Raw genomic sequence first — 21,810 nt, forward strand, 5'->3', positions numbered from 1 at the left:
GGGGGGGGGGGGGGGGGTGAGCTGTCACACCATTTTACTGTTTGGACTTTATTTTCAGTTTGCTCTGTTTTCCCCCATCTAGTTAATTGTCATGATTATTGATTTGAGTTCTTCATTATGTTCAGGTGTGTCTTGTTAATTATCCTTGTTTGGTCTGTGTATTTACGTTCCTGTCTGTTGCGTGTGAGTTTGTTAGGTATCATTAATGTCAATCTATGCGTGTGTCACCAGCCTTTTGTCACAGATCAAGCCGGAGATAACAGGTAAGTGAATGAATAGCAGATTCATTAACAGGTAGGGCTGAGACAGATCGACTGGAGCAATGACTGGTGACTATCCAACACAAATGACAGTTCAATGAATCTTTGCTGAGTACTGATGTTTGGTTCCTTTGCAGGTTCGTGGAGGGTTCGGGATCCAGGAGTGGAGGAGAGCAACGTAGGAAGAACTTTGGGGATCTAGAGGTAAGTATAAACAGGTAAGTAGCATACAGAGAGTCTGGTTAAGTTCAATGTAGTGAACGGTAGACTGGACAGTGAGTGACTGGAAGGAGCGTGCTTATGAATGGTGACTTGATTGCAGACGACAGGTGCGGGGAATCAGAACTCAGGTGAGTGTGATCTGGTGTAAGTTGTGGCTGGTGATTGTGGTGATTCGCTGACACCTTTCTTGTGTGGCTATACCTTGTGTGGATTTAAGGCTATTTATCATCTTCATCTACACTGTTTTGTGACCAACAAAACTAAACAAACTAAAACTGTTATTCATTTTTCCTGGAAATGTAGGCCCTACTCTTTACTCAGATCCAATTTCAGTCATTCTTCTTATAAAAAAATACATAAATATTTCTTGAGTGGATATTATGATGCATGTCAAAAAGGCATGTTTTAATCTAAATTATCACACCCATTTCAATACAGTTACTGACTGCGTGTATAACTAATTGAACCAGAACATTATAGAGACTCTTGGATGGCCACATAGACCACCCTAGCAAACACATGGTCCTAGCAATGCCAAGCTCATGGATTTGATTCACAGGGAGTGCATGAACTGATAAACTATAACTTGAATGCCATGTAAGTCACTTTGGATAAAAGCATCTGCCAAATGTAAATGTGTAAATGTTTCCACTGTGCAGAACTCCAGGGCAGTGGTGATGAGGTCTGTGCATGGAAGAAAAACATTGACATTTTAAGAATCTAGTTAACACCGATTAAATCAGTGTCCAGTAATTTCATTCCTATAAAGAATCCTGCTTTAAACTGCATGGAGAAGCTCGTGTTTCTACACACACACTTTATTTATCTAGCAGAAGCGTAATTTGGCCTGGTGTTTGTGTTGCAGTCAACTTTGTTGCATGTTCCATAAAAATCTGTTTAAAAAACTAAACGTCTGGCATGGCCATAACATGACATTATTCTTTCTGTCCCCTCCATTTATGGATATGTAATTATAACAATAAGACTTGTGCTGTCCAGCACTCCCATAACATCATCCAACTCAAGTAAACAGGTAACAGGCATACAGACAGATGCATCATCACAAGTACAGATATCATTAAACAGGAAAAAGACAAATCATTCCGGCCTGACGGAATTATTTCCAGGTGGAAGTCAGCGGTGTGTTGCTGGGTTTACAAACATTTCCATTATCCTCATCTGACACAACAAGATGACGCTATGTCTGCAAGAGCAGCAGAGCCCTTACATGGTCACGTGCGCATGTTAATAGCAAAACAGGCAGCTTTTGCTTTTGCATGAATATCTTGAGATCAGAAACTTTGGTCTGCTGGCATAAGCATAGTCCAGACATTTGGAATTCCATATTTCACTTTTGAGGAATAGTATCAGATGGGATTAGGATCAGTCCAGCTCAGCTTTCCCAAGATAATCTGGCCAAGCGTGCTCTACTCAGACCTAAAATATCCGTGCAATCCAGCGCACGATACCTCTCTTCACGCTCCCCCTGGAAGCCGGCGCTAATGAGTGATGCGGAGAGAGTCCAATACTTGCAGGAAAAAAACTAGTGGCTGTGAGTGTTTTGTGCTGTACTTTATTTTATGACTTAGCATGCCTGTTGGGATGCACAGCCAAGTTTGAACACATTTAACCAATCAATATAATATTCACACCAGCATATGTTATTGTCCAGTGCTTTTCCTCAGATGAACCCGAGTTTCAGGGTGAAAACTCGTTTTCTCTCAATAACCTATACATACCACTGAAGCTCACGAAACCTGCTACAACTGCAAAGCGTATTTTGGTGAATGTGATTTACAGCTGCTAGACCTGGGCAGTGAAATATAGGCATTTATTGCTCTGTTAGAACACACAGTGCACACACAATTGTAATGATTCACATACTGTTTGATAGCTCACCCAAAAATGAATATTGATTGTAGTCATCATTTACTCACTCTCATGTCATTCCAATCCATGTCATGTTCTTTCTGAACACAAATGAAGCAGAATGTCCATGCTTTTCCATACATTAACACACAATGAAAAATGACCAAGAAGCACTATAAAAGCAGTTCAAACAATGTAAGTGCTACATGTCTTCTAAAGCCATACAATAGATTTATGTGAGGAACAGAATCAAATTTAGGCTATTATTCACTAGAAATCTCATATTGTAATCTGCACTTGATCCCTCACAATGGGCCGCGAGAATTGGATTGTCAACCTGCTGCTGCTTTTAAAAGTGCATGTTTGAGAGCTACGGTGGAAGATTCTCAGTGAATAATAACTTCTGTTTGTTCTTCACACAAAGGTATCGTTTGACCTCAGAGGATTTAGATGCATGATGCTTTCATGTTTCGTTTCTGTTATCTTTTCATGCTCCACTGCCCTTGTCACTTTTGTTTTATGGAAAAGAACAGAATAAACATTCTGCTAAATGTGAAAATATGAGTTTGGAACAACAGAAGGATGAGCGGACGATGACTGAGTTTTCATGTCTGGACAATCTATTCCTTTGAGTCAGTTCTTTATGAATGCTAGTAATGTGGCTAAAGCTCTCCAGTTGGTCTAAATATTTCCATATTCCGAAGCATAAAAGAATCTTTTGGCCAAGAATCCCTCTTTGATGTGATTTATATCTCAGGATTAAAGCAAATCCCTCCAAAGGATCCTGCTGAATTCCAGGGGTGGCGAGCATTCTTGTCAAGTCAAAAATACAAGCTCTCCTGCACATGATGAACTCATCTCTAGATCTGATTCCCTGATAGAGACATGCACTCCAGCGATGGCTTCTGTGAAATGAGGAATCCCATCAACATCTAGCATTATCAAAAGGACACAGCACTGGCCAATTTTTGACAATTGATCTGTTCACTAACCTCAGCAAAGAAAGAGTAGTAAAGCTCTGGGATGATGTGCATTGGCCGGCTGATCTCTCACACAGACTCGAAAGCACTAAACACACACATACAAAATAGCCATGAATAAACAAGACCTGACAAGGAACACCGAAACAATAATGCTTATATGCACAAGGGCAAACAAGGTAACAAAGACACCTGTGGAGACAATCTAAAGTGAAACAATTAACAATGAAACTACAAAGGCTGCATTTACACTGCAAGTCTTAATGCACAGACCTGATCTTTTGACCATATCCCATTTTCTGGCCCACCAGTTTACATTCATTTTGACACGACTTGTATCCCATATCGGTGTCTACATTAATACCCGCCCGTCAGTGATCGCTTTACTATGCACATGGTAGTAGGCCAGCAGGTTTTGACTGGCCGTGCTAATAAAATTATTTATATAATTCACGTCAAGTGGACATTATTATTTGCCAGCATGGATAACAGCTGTCATGAAAGTTTTGCATGAGTAAAAACGCATGAGTGAGTAGATTAATACTGAAGCTTGTTGGTTTAATTACAAAAACAGCTAAGTTATCACCTAATTGCTGAGAAATATAATAGGTTTTAGTAGCAAAGCTATTGTATTTATAAAATTCACGGGGCAGAGGTTAAAAAACCAGCTCCTGAATGTTTCGCAGTTTCTTACATATAAAGTTCCCGCCACAATAAAATGCGAGCGCATATTCAGCACACCGGCTTTAAAATGCTATCTTTATGGGCAAACGTGTTGCTCTCGCATTGTGGTGGCTCGGGGTTCTGCGGAGAATTGGATATGTGTGTTTAGATGTAGGTTGTATGTGCAGATATCAGATATGTATCCGATTAAAATCCACATTTGGAGGTGTCCCTGATCGGATGCGAAAAAAATCGGATCTCATGCAGATTTTTGTGCTTACACGTGTGCAACAAATTCCAATCTGTGTCAGATGTGAGCAAAAAAATCTGATTTCTTTGTGCACTAGTTTAAATGCAGCCAAAGGGACTTTCTTACTATGTTCGACAGAACTGTGGCCTACAACTGACTGAGCAGTTAGATACAGGTGTGCTTATGTACACACAGGCATAAACGATTCATTCGATTATGACAGGTTTAAAAGGACAGCTCATCCAAAAATAAAAATTCTGTCATCATTTAACTCACCCCCATGTTGTTCCAAACCTGTATGAGTTTCTTTCTCTTGTTTCTGGTCCCAGTTGACTTCCATAGTCATTTTGTTTTTTTCATACTATGGAAGTCAAAAGGGCCTTTCGCACCACAGGAACCTTTTCATAGTACCAGAACTAATTGTTCGCACCGCCGGAACTGGGAGCGATTTTAGTACCGGACTGCCTTTTTCGAGAACCAAATTAGCTCCTGCTCCGGAGCGGGGTCTAACCAGCACAACTGGTACTAATCGTGACGTAAGTAGACATTGAATGGCCAAACGTGTATGAAAACACCCTCACCCGCCATGATTTAAAACGCCGTGTAAACATACTTTAAACATTGTGTCAACTTATTTCTCAAGTATGGAGAACAGCGATAGATAGACGGACGCTGAAGTGCAGGCACTTGTAGCAAATGTAGCACGGCCGGTTGTCGTTGGAGATTCTTAGTCCTCCTTTCTGTTCTTTCAATCGCTTTACGTATACGTCGACTTCCCATGTCCATTATTGTGAAACCCACGAGACACAACAAACACACAGCTCCAATCACAGCGTCCTCCATCCTCCTGTTGTTAACGTTGTTCTTCTTTGTTTCTGTTGTTGAACGGTGCACACAAATGGCGTCGCTGTCGACCGGTTCCTAGTACACACTGTCAGTGCGAATGCAACCCTTTAAATGGTACTGGGAAATAGTTCGCGCAAAATCGTCCCAGTACTTTAGTACTATCCATTTAGTTCTGGAACTAAAGCGGTGCGAAAAGCCCTAATGTGGACCAGCAACTGGTTGGTTACCCACATTGTTAAAAATAAATTGAAGTGGAGTTTACAAAGTTTTTTTTTCTTCTTCTTCTTCTGTTCTTGTTTGGAGATGAAAGGATCTTCCCTTTTCTGTGACACAAGTGAGAACAGACAAGTTTAATGCACAGAAAGTCTTAAAACGTTTAGATAGCATGTTTCTGCCATTTCCGTCAGGAATTCTGGTGTGGTTTTAGTGTTTATTATCGATGTGGGGACATTTGGTCCCAATCAGGCTTTGAAATGAACTTTTTTACTCACTTGCCAGCCAATTTGGCTACTAATTTTTTTGAGTAACTGGGCCATTCAGAACTTCTACTTGTCAAAATATCAAAAATAGACCAGATTATCATAGTTACAGTTTTAAATATTTAAAAAAATCTTATTCTAAATCATAGGAACCCTATCAGTTATACGACATTCAATCATTCTTTGTGAATTCTACCAACTATAACCTACCTGTCACTAAATGCTCCAAACTCACCATATTCACACCTCTTCTCCATTGACATCCATTCAAAAAGAGAAAAATATAGTGTGTACAAAATGATATCCCAGGACATAATGTCATGATTTCTCTTGTCTCCTCACCAGCGTATGGGCACGCTATGCTTTGATCTTCTCTGATAGCTATGCCATGCAGAGTGATAGAAGATAATTATAACCCGCCCAGAGAATTGACCTATCGGTAAGCCCCTCCCCTCAAACGCAGATGAGCCAATGGCAGTCGATACCGGAACTCGGTCATCTTTAGGTTTAAGTTTTTATCTTTAGGTTTCAGCGCCATAGAGAAACAAAGGAAGATCTTAAGCGCTCATCGGTTTGATGGTGTTTACGCTACAAAAACGGAAAAACTATGTGCCTGGGCTACTTGTAACACTGATTCCAGGTGTCCTGACAGGATAGGCAATAGAATTAATTTTATTACATTTCCTAAACCCAAACAAAACAGAGCAAAATGTCCGTCCGTAAGCATTCAACCCTAATCCCAATGAAGACGGAAACGTTCATTTTCTGGTTGACATACTCTCATTAAGTTACAGTTTTCATCTGCTTAAGCAGAACGTTAATGTCATCTTGTGCCTCAGCAAGGTATCTCTGGCTAAAACTAGCTAACGTTAAAGTTAGTGAGTGCATGCTAATGTACAAACCTAAATAGCAGACTGTTCTCACATCATGTACAGTGTAGGTCAAAAACACATTTCAGTGCCTCTTCATATTAAACTGGTTAAATGTAAATTAATTTAATCTGATGACCGTAATGAGGTTTCTCCCGCTTGCATTGGGATCTGCAATTTAATCGTTACCCACCATATTTATCTTAAAATCTTTTATATATCCCTCCATGGCATATTTAAGTCCCACTTGAATGGTGGTCCTTCTGTGTCTAAAAACATCTTGGGACAAGGTTTTCACACTGACAGCGGTCATTGTAAGACAGTTAGCAACTCCGTTTATTTGTCCGAGTGAGCGACAGTAACTAAGGGGGGCGGGGCTTACCGATAGGTCAAGTCAAGGTCAAGTTTATTTATAAAGCACCTTAAAAGCAACGAGTGCTGACCAAGGTGCCGCACAGCCAAAACATCAGAAATATCAACCAACAAAAAAAGCATTAAGACATATAAAATGTAAAATTATTAAGTACTACAAGAAGTAACACAAACATCACCAAACATAACAGAAACAAAACAAAAAGGTGTTTTCAAGTTAAGCAAAAGCCTGAGAAAAAAAGATATGTTTTAAGAGATGATTTAAAAGAAGATAACGTAGGGGATAATCTGATGGATAAAGGTAAAGAGTTCCAGAGCGTAGGACCAAGAACTGAAAAAGCCCTGTTCCCTTTAGATTTAAACGAGATTTTGGGACAGTCGATAACAACTGAGAGGACGATCTAAGCGTTCTCACAGGAGAGCAGAAGTGGAGAAGATCTGAAATGTAAATAGGGGCAAGACCATGAAGTGCTTTAAATACAAAAACTAAAATCTTAAAAGCAACTGAATTTAACAAGTAACCAATGAAGTGAAGCTAACACGGGGGTAATATGCATCACTCTATAGGACACTTGACAGCATGACCACGGTTAATTTGAATTTCAAACCCCACACAACACACACACCTGACTGTGTCAAACCAGCAGCATTTGTTCTACTGATTTTCTGTCTTATTTGTATGATTATAGAAACCGGCCTGTTGAGTGGGCTACAGAGCACGCGTGACAGCTTTCTGACGGCGGCAGGCGGAAACAATCTTCTCGAGTTCGTCTCATGCCATAAACCTTTTGGCTTATTAACTCACAAATGTACTGTGGATTAATTCCAGCAGGTCCTGTTTTGCAAAACTCCAGAATCCCCTGCGGTGGACGAACGAGCTCTGGAGATGCAGTAAAATGATTAGCATATGGGAAACAAATGACTCTTGACTGATTGTGTGATGAATGGCATGACCTGTAAGTGATTATAATGTGATTTGTTAATTTAATAGTGTGATAAATTAATGTGTATGCATATTTGTCATGCCTCCACTAGGCTCTGCTTATTCTCACTTGCACCTGTAACCATTCACATGCACAGCCGAACACTGCAGATATAAACCCTGCCCCGCCACAGTCAGTGACTGATTACAGACTCAACAGACCGCCGCAGTAGTGTTCCTCAACCCGCCTTCCCTCTGTGTTTACAGCCTCTTCTCAGGAGGCGCTTATATGCATTTTGGCCATTCATTTACACAACAACAGCCTTTTGGGGCCTGAAAGGCAAACTTTTTAAAACAGATTTCAAAGTGCAAATGTTTGAAAACGATACTGCTATCTTCTCTGTGTAAACTACAAAAAAGTGAATTTGTGAAACGGTGACATCATGCACGTGTGTATTACATGTTCAGTCTATAGAGGGTTTGCACGTGATGTTTCCGTCATCTGGTCATCACTGAGTGGCAGCATTGGTTTTCAGTGTAACCACCAGTTAAGTCTACTTACCTATTGATTCTGAGCATGAGTCTTTTTTTTGTGCAGTGTGAAACCTTTGTACAGAGCCACATACATGACACGAGAAAAGATATTTACATCATGGCCACAAATGAACAATTCTTTCCCATGACTTCCCTGTTGAAAAAAACAGCATATGCTGGTTAGGTATGTTTTGACGCTGGGATGGTGGTTTAAGGTGGTCCTTTTGCTGGTTTATGCTGGTCATATGCTGGTCATTTTGCTGGTTTATGCTGGTCATGTGCTGGTTTATGCTGGTCATATGCTGGTTTATGCTGGTCCTTTTGCTGGTTTATGCTGGTCATTTTGCTGGTTTATGCTGGTCATATGCTGGTTTATGCTGGTCATGTGCTGGTTTATGCTGGTCATTTTGCTGGTTTATGCTGGTTTATGCTGGTCATTTTGCTGGTTTATGCTGGTCATATGCTGGTCATTATGCTGGTCATGTGCTGGTTTATGCTGGTCAATTTGCTGGTTTATTCTGGTCATATGCTGGTTTATGCTGGTCATATGCTGGTTTATGCTGGTCATATGCTGGTTTATGCTGGTCATATGCTGGTTTATGCTGGTCATATGCTGGTTTATGCTGGTCATATGCTGGTTTATGCTGGTCATATGCTGGTTTATGCTGGTCATATGCTGGTTTATGCTGGTCATATGCTGGTCATTTTGCTGGTTTATGCTGGTCATGTGCTGGTTTATGCTGGTCATTTTGCTGGTTTATGCTGGTCCTTTTGCTGGTTTATGCTGGTCATTTTGCTGGTTTATGCTGGTCATATGCTGGTTTATGCTGGTCATGTGCTGGTTTATGCTGGTCATATGCTGGTCATTTTGCTGGTTTATGCTGGTCATATGCTGGTTCATGCTGGTCATGTGCTGGTTCATGCTGGTCATTTTGCTGGTTTATACTGGTCATTTTGCTGGTTTATGCTGGTCATATGCTGGTTTATGCTGGTCATGTGCTGGTTTATGCTGGTCATATGCTGGGTTTATGCTGGTCATATGCTGGTTTATGCTGGTCATATGCTGGTTTATGCTGGTCATTTTGCTGGTTTATGCTGGTCATTTTGCTGGTTTATGCTGGTCATTTTGCTGGTTTATGCTGGTCATTTTGCTGGTTTATGCTGGTCATTTTGCTGGTTTATGCTGGTCATGTGCTGGTTTATGCTGGTCATTTTGCTGGTTTATGCTGGTCATGTGCTGGTTTATGCTGGTCATTTTGCTGGTTTATGCTGGTCATGTGCTGGTTTATGCTGGTCATGTGCTGGTTTATGCTGGTCATGTGCTGGTTTATGCTGGTCATGTGCTGGTTTATGCTGGTCATGTGCTGGTTTATGCTGGTCATGTGCTGGTTTATGCTGGTCATGTGCTGGTTTATGCTGGTCATGTGCTGGTTTATGCTGGTCATGTGCTGGCAAAGGACCAGCATAAAGCAGCAAAAGGACCAGCTAAAACCATCATCCCAGCGTCAAAACATACCTAACCAGCATATGCTGGTTTTTTCAACAGGGTTACTAATTCGTCTGTGGCAGTAATGTGAAATGTGGTCAAATCTGGAAAAATGTGACACATTTAACACATAACACATAAAAGTTATGGGTAAATGATGCTCCAATAATAATTTTTATAGTGTAGTTAGAACAGTTAACTAACTAACTTTTCAGACTTTATTTCGCCATGACAGGCATCGACCTGAAGGAGAAAACCAAGACTAATGGCCACTATAGCGCCCCCTGTGGTAATGCTGAGAATGCAACACATGCTTGTTATGAATTGCGTCAACACATTTCTGAACGCAATAACAATGTGTGAAATCACGGCTGCATAGCTAGAGGTGTTTGCGCCCCATTCTTGTATGAATTATCACTGGGGCCCGAGTGTTGCGTGGACTGTGTGAACTTTGCAGACACTGCACATGAAACAATGTTCAGCCCAAGCGGTAAAGTGGGAAACATAAGCTTGCTGTTCTCGTGAGTCACTCGGGACAGGCCAAATCACTCCCAGGCCCGTGCCAGCATGTTTTCGAAGCCTCTGGTGGACCTGTGTGCCCAGCTGTGTGCTGCGTCCAGCCATGCCAAGCTCTTGATTGAAGCCCGTGTATCCGGGACAGCAACTTATATAAAATCCAGTGTAGGTTCTGCCCTCTGCTGCGAGACGCCCCGGCGCCTGTGCCCAGTGTTCATTAACTCTGGTTTATTGCTTGTGTTGCAGTTCACAACGTGAAGCCCGAGTGTCTGGAGGCGTACAACTCTCTCTGGTGAGCCACTCCTCAGTGTTAGTTACTGCTGAGCTTCAGCGCACGTGTCCTGCTCTCTGGTGCGGTCAGTGGTGGGCAGCATTAATCACGTCTCGGTGTGCTTGTGTCCGCAGTGCCGAGGTGCTGCCGTTCATCCACAGCGACAGCACGTACCCGTGTGAGCTGGTGGGCACCTGGAACACCTGGTACGGAGAGCAGGACCAAGCTGGTAGGACAGCCTCGCAAACCCAGGAGCATAGACCCCTCTCCTGAGTAACCTGCGTTCCGTCTGGGTGCTCTCGTGTCCTGGTCTCCATAGCAACCCATGTTAAAACAGGGTCTACACCAGCGACTGAATTGAAGCTTTTTCAGTATAACTAAATGTAGAGGAGAGCGGGGCACGGGAACACTTTTGGACTTTCTCAGATTGTGTAAATCCACATGGGGCTCAGAATATAATTATTTTTTTATCCAGTCATTTTAGTGCAAATATGTCGCTTTGTTTCATAATTACAGTATATACGTTTTTCTTTATTTACCCTCCAAAAAATGGAAGTGAAATGTGACAACATGCCCCGTAGGTGCGGTACATTGTAACATCTGAGGGGCACGTTGTAACACGACTGTATGACAGCTTAAAATCTTTTCTGATTGCGTATTTTGTTAATAAAATAAAATAATTTTTTTCAAATAAAATAATGGCGTTTTTTTAAGAAGTAAAGATAATCTGATTTTGGAGTTTGACGATGAACACATTGCAGCCATGCTCGGGACGAGTGCTCGTCTCGTCTTGTTACTCGTTAAACTATGACAGGTGCTCTACTGTCAGGTGAGACTTGCGTTCAGAAAAAAGGTCTATACGTCTTGAGTTACAGCTATGCAAACTTTGGGGGGGGTCTCAGAAAGTGCTTTTTCCCATTTTTGGACTGTCACCATTATCATATAATGCAATCAACACAGATTGCTAAAGTCAACAGATTGATTAACAGACCTTCTGATCTCTGTGTAAAAGTAACATCTTTCTGAAGTCAGTTTTAACCCAATCCCAGGTGACCCTCCTCCACAGAACAGTGCAATACTCAGTAAATACACGTCCGTGACTTTTTATATTTCAGAGAGATGTGCTGCTGTAATCGCTACAAAAGGTGGACATGCCAAATATTAAAGTTTGATGTCAATATTATCAGATCTGTCAGGTGTTGTAATAATTCTGGCCACCACTGGCTGTATATTAATGAGATGTTAGTTTGTGTTTGTACACACTGTAACGTGCCTCTGGTTCACTATCTAGTGCACTTGTGGCGGTACAGAGGAGGATACCCAGCTCTGACTGAAGTCATGAACAAACTGAAGAACAACAAGGTAAAACAGTGCAGAACCAGTGTTACACAGCACAAGACATTATGGGGTTATGTTTACTGTAGTCTGCGTGTGAGTGTGACATCTCCTAACATTTTGGCGTGAAAATACATGTTGAAAATAGAATGTGTTAGTTGATTAAGCAGCATTAACAGTGTGACTAATGAAGAATATCAGCCTACAGCGGGTTTGGAGTAACTAATGGACAGCGTTGAGAAGGTTACTGTAACGGGTCACAGATTACAAGTTACCCTAGTAGTGTAACTATTTCAGTTACTTTATTAATGTAACTGATTCCATTTGATTACTTTTCTAAATACCTAAAGCATGTTTTCAACAGTTAATAATATTGAAGCATGTAAAGCAGGCAGGGTAACATTACAGTAGTGCTCTGATTACTGTCAGACTTTCACTTTAAGATTATAATTCTTTCATTTTGAAGCACAGCCACCACAGAATCAGACTTTAGCTCCTCTTTTTACCTTAAGATCGTTCTGAGGATAAATACAGGTTTAAAATCACAAGATATAGTTTAGTAGCTATGATACTGTTTCTGAAATCAAATCTTTTCACAGCTATGACCGAAGCACTGATATCTGACAGTGTCTTGGACAAACTGTTCATCTTAAAAATAAAGCATATTTACCCGATATAGCGGACAGATATATCGGAATCGGCCGATAATGGGGTTAAATGTAGATATCGGCATCGGCCCGATATCTTGTTGATAAGATGAATGCATTAACTCGCATGTGCTCAGGGTGTGCTAGCGATTAGATCACGTCAGCAGCTCATTCTGGAAGCAAAGTTTTGCCTGAACGGTGAATACAGTGGCTGTTGTAAGATCATTTAAACTGAGAAAGCAGTACAGAATGCGTTCGGGGTGTGAGAGTAAACAGTAATAGCACGTGCAGTGGGTCCTCACGCCCCTTCGGTAACGAGTTTTAATCAAATTTTAAATCATAAAATAAAATGGTAAGGTTACCACTGCATCTTTCTGAAAAAAAAAATGCAGTGATTAATACATAGTTTATTTATAATTATTTTCAAATCTTCAATGTACTGTAATTATAAAATAAGTTTATTATTGTTTATTTAATTCTAACAAATAAGTTCTTGTTAAAACTAACGAAAAATGTAAAAGTAATTATAAACCAGTATCGGCCATAATAAGTTGAAAATTATCGGCATATCAGATATCGGCAAAAATCCAATACCGTGCATCCCTAACATAAACCCAAATAGGAAATAAAACAGTTAATGAATATTCTGTGTCCTAAACTCCTGAGACATTGGTGTCTCATATTTTAGAGCAATTTATGAAAGAAATCAAATCTGTGTGTGTGAGTGTGAGCGTAAGTGAGTGTGTGAGTGTCTGTGTGAGTGAGTGAGTGTGTGTGTGTGAGTGAGTGAGTGTGTGTGTGAGAGAGTGAGTGTGTGTGAGAGAGTGAGTGTGTGTGAGAGAGTGAGTGTGTGTGAGAGAGTGAGTGTGTGTGAGAGAGTGAGTGTGTGTGAGAGAGTGAGTGTGTGTGAGAGAGTGAGTGTGTGTGAGAGAGTGAGTGTGTGTGAGAGAGTGAGTGTGTGTGAGAGAGTGAGTGTGTGTGAGAGAGTGAGTGTGTGTGAGAGAGTGAGTGTGTGTGAGAGAGTGAGTGTGTGTGAGAGAGTGAGTGTGTGTGAGAGAGTGAGTGTGTGTGAGAGAGTGAGTGTGTGTGAGAGAGTGAGTGTGTGTGAGAGAGTGAGTGTGTGTGAGAGAGTGAGTGTGTGTGAGAGAGTGAGTGTGTGTGAGAGAGTGAGTGTGTGTGAGAGAGTGAGTGTGTGTGAGAGAGTGAGTGTGTGTGAGAGAGTGAGTGTGTGTGAGAGAGTGAGTGTGTGTGAGAGAGTGAGTGTGTGTGAGAGAGTGAGTGTGTGTGAGAGAGTGAGTGTGTGTGAGAGAGTGAGTGTGTGTGAGAGAGTGAGTGTGTGTGAGAGAGTGAGTGTGTGTGAGAGAGTGAGTGTGTGTGAGAGAGTGAGTGTGTGTGAGAGAGTGAGTGTGTGTGAGAGAGTGAGTGTGTGTGAGAGAGTGAGTGTGTGTGAGAGAGTGAGTGTGTGTGAGAGAGTGAGTGTGTGTGAGAGAGTGAGTGTGTGTGAGAGAGTGAGTGTGTGTGAGAGAGTGAGTGTGTGTGAGAGAGTGAGTGTGTGTGAGAGAGTGAGTGTGTGTGAGAGAGTGAGTGTGTGTGAGAGAGTGAGTGTGTGTGAGAGAGTGAGTGTGTGTGAGAGAGTGAGTGTGTGTGAGAGAGTGAGTGTGTGTGAGAGAGTGAGTGTGTGTGAGAGAGTGAGTGTGTGTGAGAGAGTGAGTGTGTGTGAGAGAGTGAGTGTGTGTGAGAGAGTGAGTGTGTGTGAGAGAGTGAGTGTGTGTGAGAGAGTGAGTGTGTGTGAGAGAGTGAGTGTGTGTGAGAGAGTGAGTGTGTGTGAGAGAGTGAGTGTGTGTGAGAGAGTGAGTGTGTGTGAGAGAGTGAGTGTGTGTGAGAGAGTGAGTGTGTGTGAGAGAGTGAGTGTGTGTGAGAGAGTGAGTGTGTGTGAGAGAGTGAGTGTGTGTGAGAGAGTGAGTGTGTGTGAGAGAGTGAGTGTGTGTGAGAGAGTGAGTGTGTGTGAGAGAGTGAGTGTGTGTGAGAGAGTGAGTGTGTGTGAGAGAGTGAGTGTGTGTGAGAGAGTGAGTGTGTGTGAGAGAGTGAGTGTGTGTGAGAGAGTGAGTGTGTGTGAGAGAGTGAGTGTGTGTGAGAGAGTGAGTGTGTGTGAGAGAGTGAGTGTGTGTGAGAGAGTGAGTGTGTGTGAGAGAGTGAGTGTGTGTGAGAGAGTGAGTGTGTGTGAGAGAGTGAGTGTGTGTGAGAGAGTGAGTGTGTGTGAGAGAGTGAGTGTGTGTGAGAGAGTGAGTGTGTGTGAGAGAGTGAGTGTGTGTGAGAGAGTGAGTGTGTGTGAGAGAGTGAGTGTGTGTGAGAGAGTGAGTGTGTGTGAGAGAGTGAGTGTGTGTGAGAGAGTGAGTGTGTGTGAGAGAGTGAGTGTGTGTGAGAGAGTGAGTGTGTGTGAGAGAGTGAGTGTGTGTGAGAGAGTGAGTGTGTGTGAGAGAGTGAGTGTGTGTGAGAGAGTGAGTGTGTGTGAGAGAGTGAGTGTGTGTGAGAGAGTGAGTGTGTGTGAGAGAGTGAGTGTGTGTGAGAGAGTGAGTGTGTGTGAGAGAGTGAGTGTGTGTGAGAGAGTGAGTGTGTGTGAGAGAGTGAGTGTGTGTGAGAGAGTGAGTGTGTGTGAGAGAGTGAGTGTGTGTGAGAGAGTGAGTGTGTGTGAGAGAGTGAGTGTGTGTGAGAGAGTGAGTGTGTGTGAGAGAGTGAGTGTGTGTGAGAGAGTGAGTGTGTGTGAGAGAGTGAGTGTGTGTGAGAGAGTGAGTGTGTGTGAGAGAGTGAGTGTGTGTGAGAGAGTGAGTGTGTGTGAGAGAGTGAGTGTGTGTGAGAGAGTGAGTGTGTGTGAGAGAGTGAGTGTGTGTGAGAGAGTGAGTGTGTGTGAGAGAGTGAGTGTGTGTGAGAGAGTGAGTGTGTGTGAGAGAGTGAGTGTGTGTGAGAGAGTGAGTGTGTGTGAGAGAGTGAGTGTGTGTGAGAGAGTGAGTGTGTGTGAGAGAGTGAGTGTGTGTGAGAGAGTGAGTGTGTGTGAGAGAGTGAGTGTGTGTGAGAGAGTGAGTGTGTGTGAGAGAGTGAGTGTGTGTGAGAGAGTGAGTGTGTGTGAGAGAGTGAGTGTGTGTGAGAGAGTGAGTGTGTGTGAGAGAGTGAGTGTGTGTGAGAGAGTGAGTGTGTGTGAGAGAGTGAGTGTGTGTGAGAGAGTGAGTGTGTGTGAGAGAGTGAGTGTGTGTGAGAGAGTGAGTGTGTGTGAGAGAGTGAGTGTGTGTGAGAGAGTGAGTGTGTGTGAGAGAGTGAGTGTGTGTGAGAGAGTGAGTGTGTGTGAGAGAGTGAGTGTGTGTGAGAGAGTGAGTGTGTGTGAGAGAGTGAGTGTGTGTGAGAGAGTGAGTGTGTGTGAGAGAGTGAGTGTGTGTGAGAGAGTGAGTGTGTGTGAGAGAGTGAGTGTGTGTGAGAGAGTGAGTGTGTGTGAGAGAGTGAGTGTGTGTGAGAGAGTGAGTGTGTGTGAGAGAGTGAGTGTGTGTGAGAGAGTGAGTGTGTGTGAGAGAGTGAGTGTGTGTGAGAGAGTGAGTGTGTGTGAGAGAGTGAGTGTGTGTGAGAGAGTGAGTGTGTGTGAGAGAGTGAGTGTGTGTGAGAGAGTGAGTGTGTGTGAGAGAGTGAGTGTGTGTGAGAGAGTGAGTGTGTGTGAGAGAGTGAGTGTGTGTGAGAGAGTGAGTGTGTGTGAGAGAGTGAGTGTGTGTGAGAGAGTGAGTGTGTGTGAGAGAGTGAGTGTGTGTGAGAGAGTGAGTGTGTGTGAGAGAGTGAGTGTGTGTGTGAGAGTGAGTGAGTGAGTGTGAGTGTGTGTGTGTGTGAACATTCAGATGTAACCCCCTTTTGTAATCATTAACATTTTCATAAGTAACTGTAATTTAATTATTTTCTGAGTAACTGACAGTGTAATTAAATTTTTTTCTCAGTAACTGACAGTGTAACAGATTACGGTTACATTTATTTTGTAATTACGTAATTCCGTTACATGTAACTAGTTACTCCCCAACACTGTTAATGGCTGCAGTCGTATCTGATGACGTCTGCAGGTGGCGCTGTTCACACAGAATCACAGGACTTCCTCGTGCTCACCTTATGTTTGAAAATGCATTTACATGTCGTGAAGGGTTCAATGTTTTGCTGCAGTATGAGGTCCTGCATGTGTCTAGCTGAACTGACCTGATGGTCAGCAGTGAGCTGATGAGTGCAGAAGCCTGTTAAAGCACTGCTGTCTCGCAGGACTTCCTGGAGTACAGGAAGGAGAGGGGGAAGATGCTGCTGTCCCGCAGGAACCAGCTGCTGCTGGAGTTCAGCTTCTGGAACGAGCCGGTGCCCAGAGACGGACCCAACATCTACGAGCTGCGCTCCTACCAGCTGAGAGTGAGTGTGCTGGGTCACGAGGTCATGAGGTCATGTGTTTTGATTCACTGAACTTACCAGTGCCTCTCAATAATGACACACTCTTCAGCTTAGCACTTTTCTCATGTTGCTTCTCCTTATATTACCAGTAGAACCAAACTGAATAGACCAAAAGTGTTAAATGTCACTGGTCCTACAGGCTTGCTGAAGCTTTTTGAATGAATTCAGATTTACAGCCGTTGTTTGTCTCGTTTCTTGCAGCCCGGCACCATGATTGAATGGGGCAACTATTGGTAAGAGTGCAAACAATACATAACACAGCTGAATAAACTTGGACGCTTGAATGAAATGTATGTTTACAGCTCAAAGCACCGTTTAAATCATTGAAATGAAGTGTTTTACATGCATGCACTGCTGTAATGTACTGTAATATTTTTAAGCTTATTGAATGCAACAAAAACGTGTGTTAAAATCACATGTTATTTCAATGCTGTTGTGCCAGAGTTAATTTGCATCAGTGCACAAAGTGTTTACAAACTGAATTTCACTAATATATGGTTCTCTGATATATCACTTCAGTCTTCCAGTAGCTTCAGAAAGCTTGAATGCAAGTCACTTTAGATAAAAGCCTAGTGCATAGTCTTGATCATTTGATTCCTGGTTGAAGCAGGCGTTTCGTCAGTGATGTGTCTCGCTCTTTATAAAGCGCTGAGTGAAGTGTGTGATGCTGTTCCTCAGGGCGAGAGCCATCAGCTACCGGCAGCACAACCGCGAGGCAGTGGGTGGCTTCTTCTCTCAGATAGGAGACCTCTACATGGTGCATCATCTCTGGGGTGAGAATGAACACGTGCCACCAGAAACACTTCATCAAGTCACGGTTACAGACTGTTTCAAAGCAGCCGCGCATTCATAAACAGGAAAATAACAGAATCGATGATGCAAACTTAATCAAATACAGGGCTTAAAGTTCTCCGGCGTGTGGCGTTTAGCTGTGGGACAATAAGATAGTGCTTGTTGATATCACGTTCGAGTCCATGAGTTCGCCTACCAATGTATGAGAGGAGCACAGCTTTCACTCTCAGCCAAACTAACATTACTAGCCAATCAGACATTTTTGGTCCTATAAACATGAGATGCACATAATAATAGTATCCAGCTGCAGAGTCGCAGCTGATGAGCACATTCTGAAAAAGCAGCGAGGCGCAATGGTCAAAGATTTCCATCTAGAGCCATATCTATATAGAAAAGCTATCTTCTATATAATTAACAGAGCTTTGTAAACCGCTCAGAGTAATCACGTCATCTCCATAAGAACGATATGATTGGCAGAATGCATTTACCTGTAGTTTTGAAAAGGTCTGTTCACACATGATCTCTTAAGGGTAATGTACCAGTGAAGACTGTATGTGTGAAAGGGGCTGAACTCTTCCTCTGCATCTGCGGTGAGTTTGGGTTGCTTAACGTTCATCTGCGGAAACTGTGCGTATCTCACTTAATTTGTAACTTAAGTCATTTATAAACCTATGCCAACACAGAATACATCGACATATTTCTAAATATGCGATTTATTGTAAATCGCGATTTCAAAATAAAAGTTTCTCACTTTGCATGTGGCCAAATATTGCAATTAAATGGGTTTAAACGTCGTTGAATCGCATGAAACATCACCAGGCCGTTGGCGCCCTCTGCAGGTGTTTGTTATAATATAGGCATATTATATTGTGTGTTTAACAGTTGTTCAATAAAACCATGCACTTGGTTTTGATACTTTATTTGAGGCCAATTATTATTGCCTCATCGTTACTTTATATATAAATAGTCATATTAAAGCCTGTTTTTCACTTAGTTCTATTTGTGTTACTAAAACATGCGTGTCAAAATAATCAGTAGATTACTTGATTAGCAAAATAATTGTTAGCTAAGCCCTAGATTTGTTAAAACATTTCAAAATATAACTGCATTGTTCTAATTTTTGTAATTAAAAGACGAATATTTTGTCATTGAAAATTTCTTAAAAATAGTATTAAAGCATTGTCTCGTTCTACTGAAGCAAGTATCTGTATTTTGTATCTGTATCTGTATTTCATCTCGTGAGCTGTGTGTTGTCACACACCTAGTGTCTAAGAGCGTGATAAAGCTCATAATTTTCCAAATGTATGATATCGCTTTCATTCTTCAGGTCAATCATATACTCGTGAAAAAAAAATCACTTTGAATAAGGAAAGCGATAACTTTGCCACAGTATCCTTTCAAATGTTAAAGTTGCCGCAGTTATTGCGTGCTTTGCATGCGCTGCACTTTATTTGTACCATTTTGTTTTATTAGTTTATCTATTAGAATTTGAAAGACAATAACAATATTTTTTGATATGTGAGATCTGATTTTAGTCCTTGAAAACCAAAAGAGTAGTGCAAGTCCTTGAAAGTGTTTTTTTTTTTGTTGGTTTGCCAAATAACCCCAAAGTTCAGGCTCAGGATTGTTTTTGCTTTAACCCCAGCAAATACGAGGCCAACCCGGATTGAGCCCTGATGAAGACAGTAGTGTGCTTCTTCAGATCAGTTTAGCTCTCTTCCCACAGTATCAGCAGCATCTCTCGTGTGTCTGCAGCGTGTTTATCATGAGATGTTGAGAAGCTCAGCGCAGACGGTGTTATATATCAGGAGTCTTCAGTCTGTGTTTTGAGGCAGAGGAGTCTTTGGTGGATAAGCAGAGCACATTTTACACTTCTTCACCAAGATTACTAAGTAATCAAACGGTAATTGGCGCCTCTGATGTGTGTAGTTGTGTCCATCTGTTTCAGCGTATAAGGACCTGCAGTCCAGAGAGGACACGAGGAACGCCGCCTGGCAGCACGAGGGCTGGGATGAAGTGGTCTATTACACCGGTAAACACACGCCACAGCTACACCGCTCCAGTTATCATCACTGCCTTCAGGAGAGTCAGAAGTGAACTGTATGTCTCATACTGTTCACTTCTGACCACTTCCAGAAGTCTGTCTCTGGTCTGCTAACATGTCGTTCTTGTTCATTAGTCAGTGATCTGCATGATAGCCAAATGCAAATGGCACACTTAGAATCAGCTCGACCTTTTACCTGCTTAACTGATGTAGAAATAATGAAGGAATAGCCCACATCTGTCCGTGAAACAGCTTTTGAGCCAACTGTCCAATTACTTATGGTCCTTGATAAAGGGGGGGGTAGGCTGTAATTCCTTAGCCTTTCCTCTAGTTGTGATAAGAATACCCTCAAATTAAAGCTAAGGGTGTGCACTTTAAGCCCATGTTCATTATATAACTGTGACATGAATATGTTTTGCTCAGCAGCTAAAATAATACAAATTGTGCCTCTGTCCAAATATATATAGACCTGACTGTACAGACAAGAGCAGTTTAACATTACTTCTGTGTTCTGGAAGTGACTTTTGCTGCTCTAACACAGCATGAAGAGTCAGATTTATGATGCATTATCGCTGCTGTTATATTTTGACACCGGGTTAGTCCTAAGTTCTGTGTTGTTTTCAGTGCCGCTCATCCAGCACATGGAGTCCAGGATAATGATCCCGCTCAAAGCGTCTCCGCTCCAGTAATGCGTCACGCCACGTCCCCACGAGCACAACACCAGACGCTTTCACTGCCCTGATTAACTCATGATGCCAACCATCATCAACACAACACACTCCTGCTGACCGCAGAGACTCTCGAAACGTTGCACCAGCAAACCAAACTGAATTTGTAAGGTTTGAGGAGACATATCTGAAATCTGCTGGTTACATCAATCTGTTAAATAAAGTTGCGTTGGAAGATGTAAAGGATATAAAAGAAAGTGCATTGAATCACCACAAGTCTTGAACCCTTTTTAGTTCGGTGGGCGATACATCTTTGATTCATCATATTTCAAAACTAACAGCATCTATGAATGCAGCATCTTAGAAGTATAAACACACATTTACTGCTCTCCCTGCTGAGACAGCACTGTAAATGTGCTCGAGTGTTCATGTATTTATTGCATAAGTATAAGCTGTAAATATAAACCCCACACGGAGAGGATTTCATGTTTGTGTAACACAGCAGAATGCATCCTACATATTCAGATCAAACCTGTGAAAGCGGAGCTGGACGAGCCTCGCTGGGGACCGGTCGAGTGCAAAATTACTTTTTGTTTTGTTTTTTAGAAATCGTTTTTATTTAGTTGCTGCAGTTTTATTCTGTTTCTACATAGACGTGCTTTTTAAATGCCTTTTCCGTGTGTTGTGAAACGTCTGCAGTTTCTGGATGAAGCGGCTCTCTGACAGACTGAGTTAGTTTTGTGTGTGATCGCAGCGTGCTCAGTGCACTGTACACTGATCCCACGGAGAGGTCTCGCATCAAGCCAACACTGTAATAAATCATAAATCATCATTCTACCACATTCTGTCATGTTTACAAAGAAAACATGTTTAATATTCACGACAGACGCCAGCGATTGCACATGCTGTCATTCAGCTTCATTCTGTAATTGTCAAATATTCTTCTTGATTACACATTTCTTGTCTTTATCTTATTTCATAAATTAACGTTGCAAGTTAAAAGGTTTTAAACTTTTCTTATGCAGTCGAGAAAAGTAAAAAGCCTGAATGTACGTCAGCGATTTCTCTCATTTTAAGGATATTATCAAGAAATATTTTATTTCGATCTGCAGTCTAACAAAAGTTAAGTAAAAATAAACCTATCTATAGACTACAGGCTAATTCTTTTTTTTCTTAACTTATAACTAAAGCATATTTAAATCTACTTCACAACAAATAAGCTATTCTTCTTGACATATTTAAGGAATATATAAAAATGTTCATTAAAAAATCAAATATGAAAATAAGAAATTGAGTTTAATTCAGTCTATATAATTCTGTCAATGGA

At 41.8% G+C, this 21,810-nt stretch overlaps 1 protein-coding gene across 1 annotated transcript in view; it reads left to right on the forward strand.

The window, feature by feature from the left end:
* Positions 1–21,315, forward strand: part of LOC107551229 (protein NipSnap homolog 2-like) — a 22,442-nt gene extending 1,127 nt beyond the window's left edge. The window contains exons 3-13 of the mRNA XM_016232770.1: positions 232–263; positions 398–478; positions 10,396–10,433; positions 10,515–10,560; positions 10,674–10,768; positions 11,831–11,901; positions 16,800–16,940; positions 17,181–17,212; positions 17,658–17,752; positions 19,720–19,803; positions 20,440–21,315. Of these exons, the coding sequence (XP_016088256.1) occupies positions 232–263; positions 398–478; positions 10,396–10,433; positions 10,515–10,560; positions 10,674–10,768; positions 11,831–11,901; positions 16,800–16,940; positions 17,181–17,212; positions 17,658–17,752; positions 19,720–19,803; positions 20,440–20,504 (780 nt within the window). The 3' untranslated portion in view covers positions 20,505–21,315. The remainder of the gene's footprint in view (positions 1–231; positions 264–397; positions 479–10,395; positions 10,434–10,514; positions 10,561–10,673; positions 10,769–11,830; positions 11,902–16,799; positions 16,941–17,180; positions 17,213–17,657; positions 17,753–19,719; positions 19,804–20,439) is intronic.
* The last annotated feature ends 495 nt before the right edge of the window (positions 21,316–21,810 follow it).

Source organism: Sinocyclocheilus grahami, unplaced genomic scaffold (assembly GCF_001515645.1).
Source record: "Sinocyclocheilus grahami isolate Dianchi unplaced genomic scaffold, SAMN03320097.WGS_v1.1 scaffold419.1, whole genome shotgun sequence".
Lineage (NCBI taxonomy): Eukaryota > Metazoa > Chordata > Actinopteri > Cypriniformes > Cyprinidae > Sinocyclocheilus > Sinocyclocheilus grahami.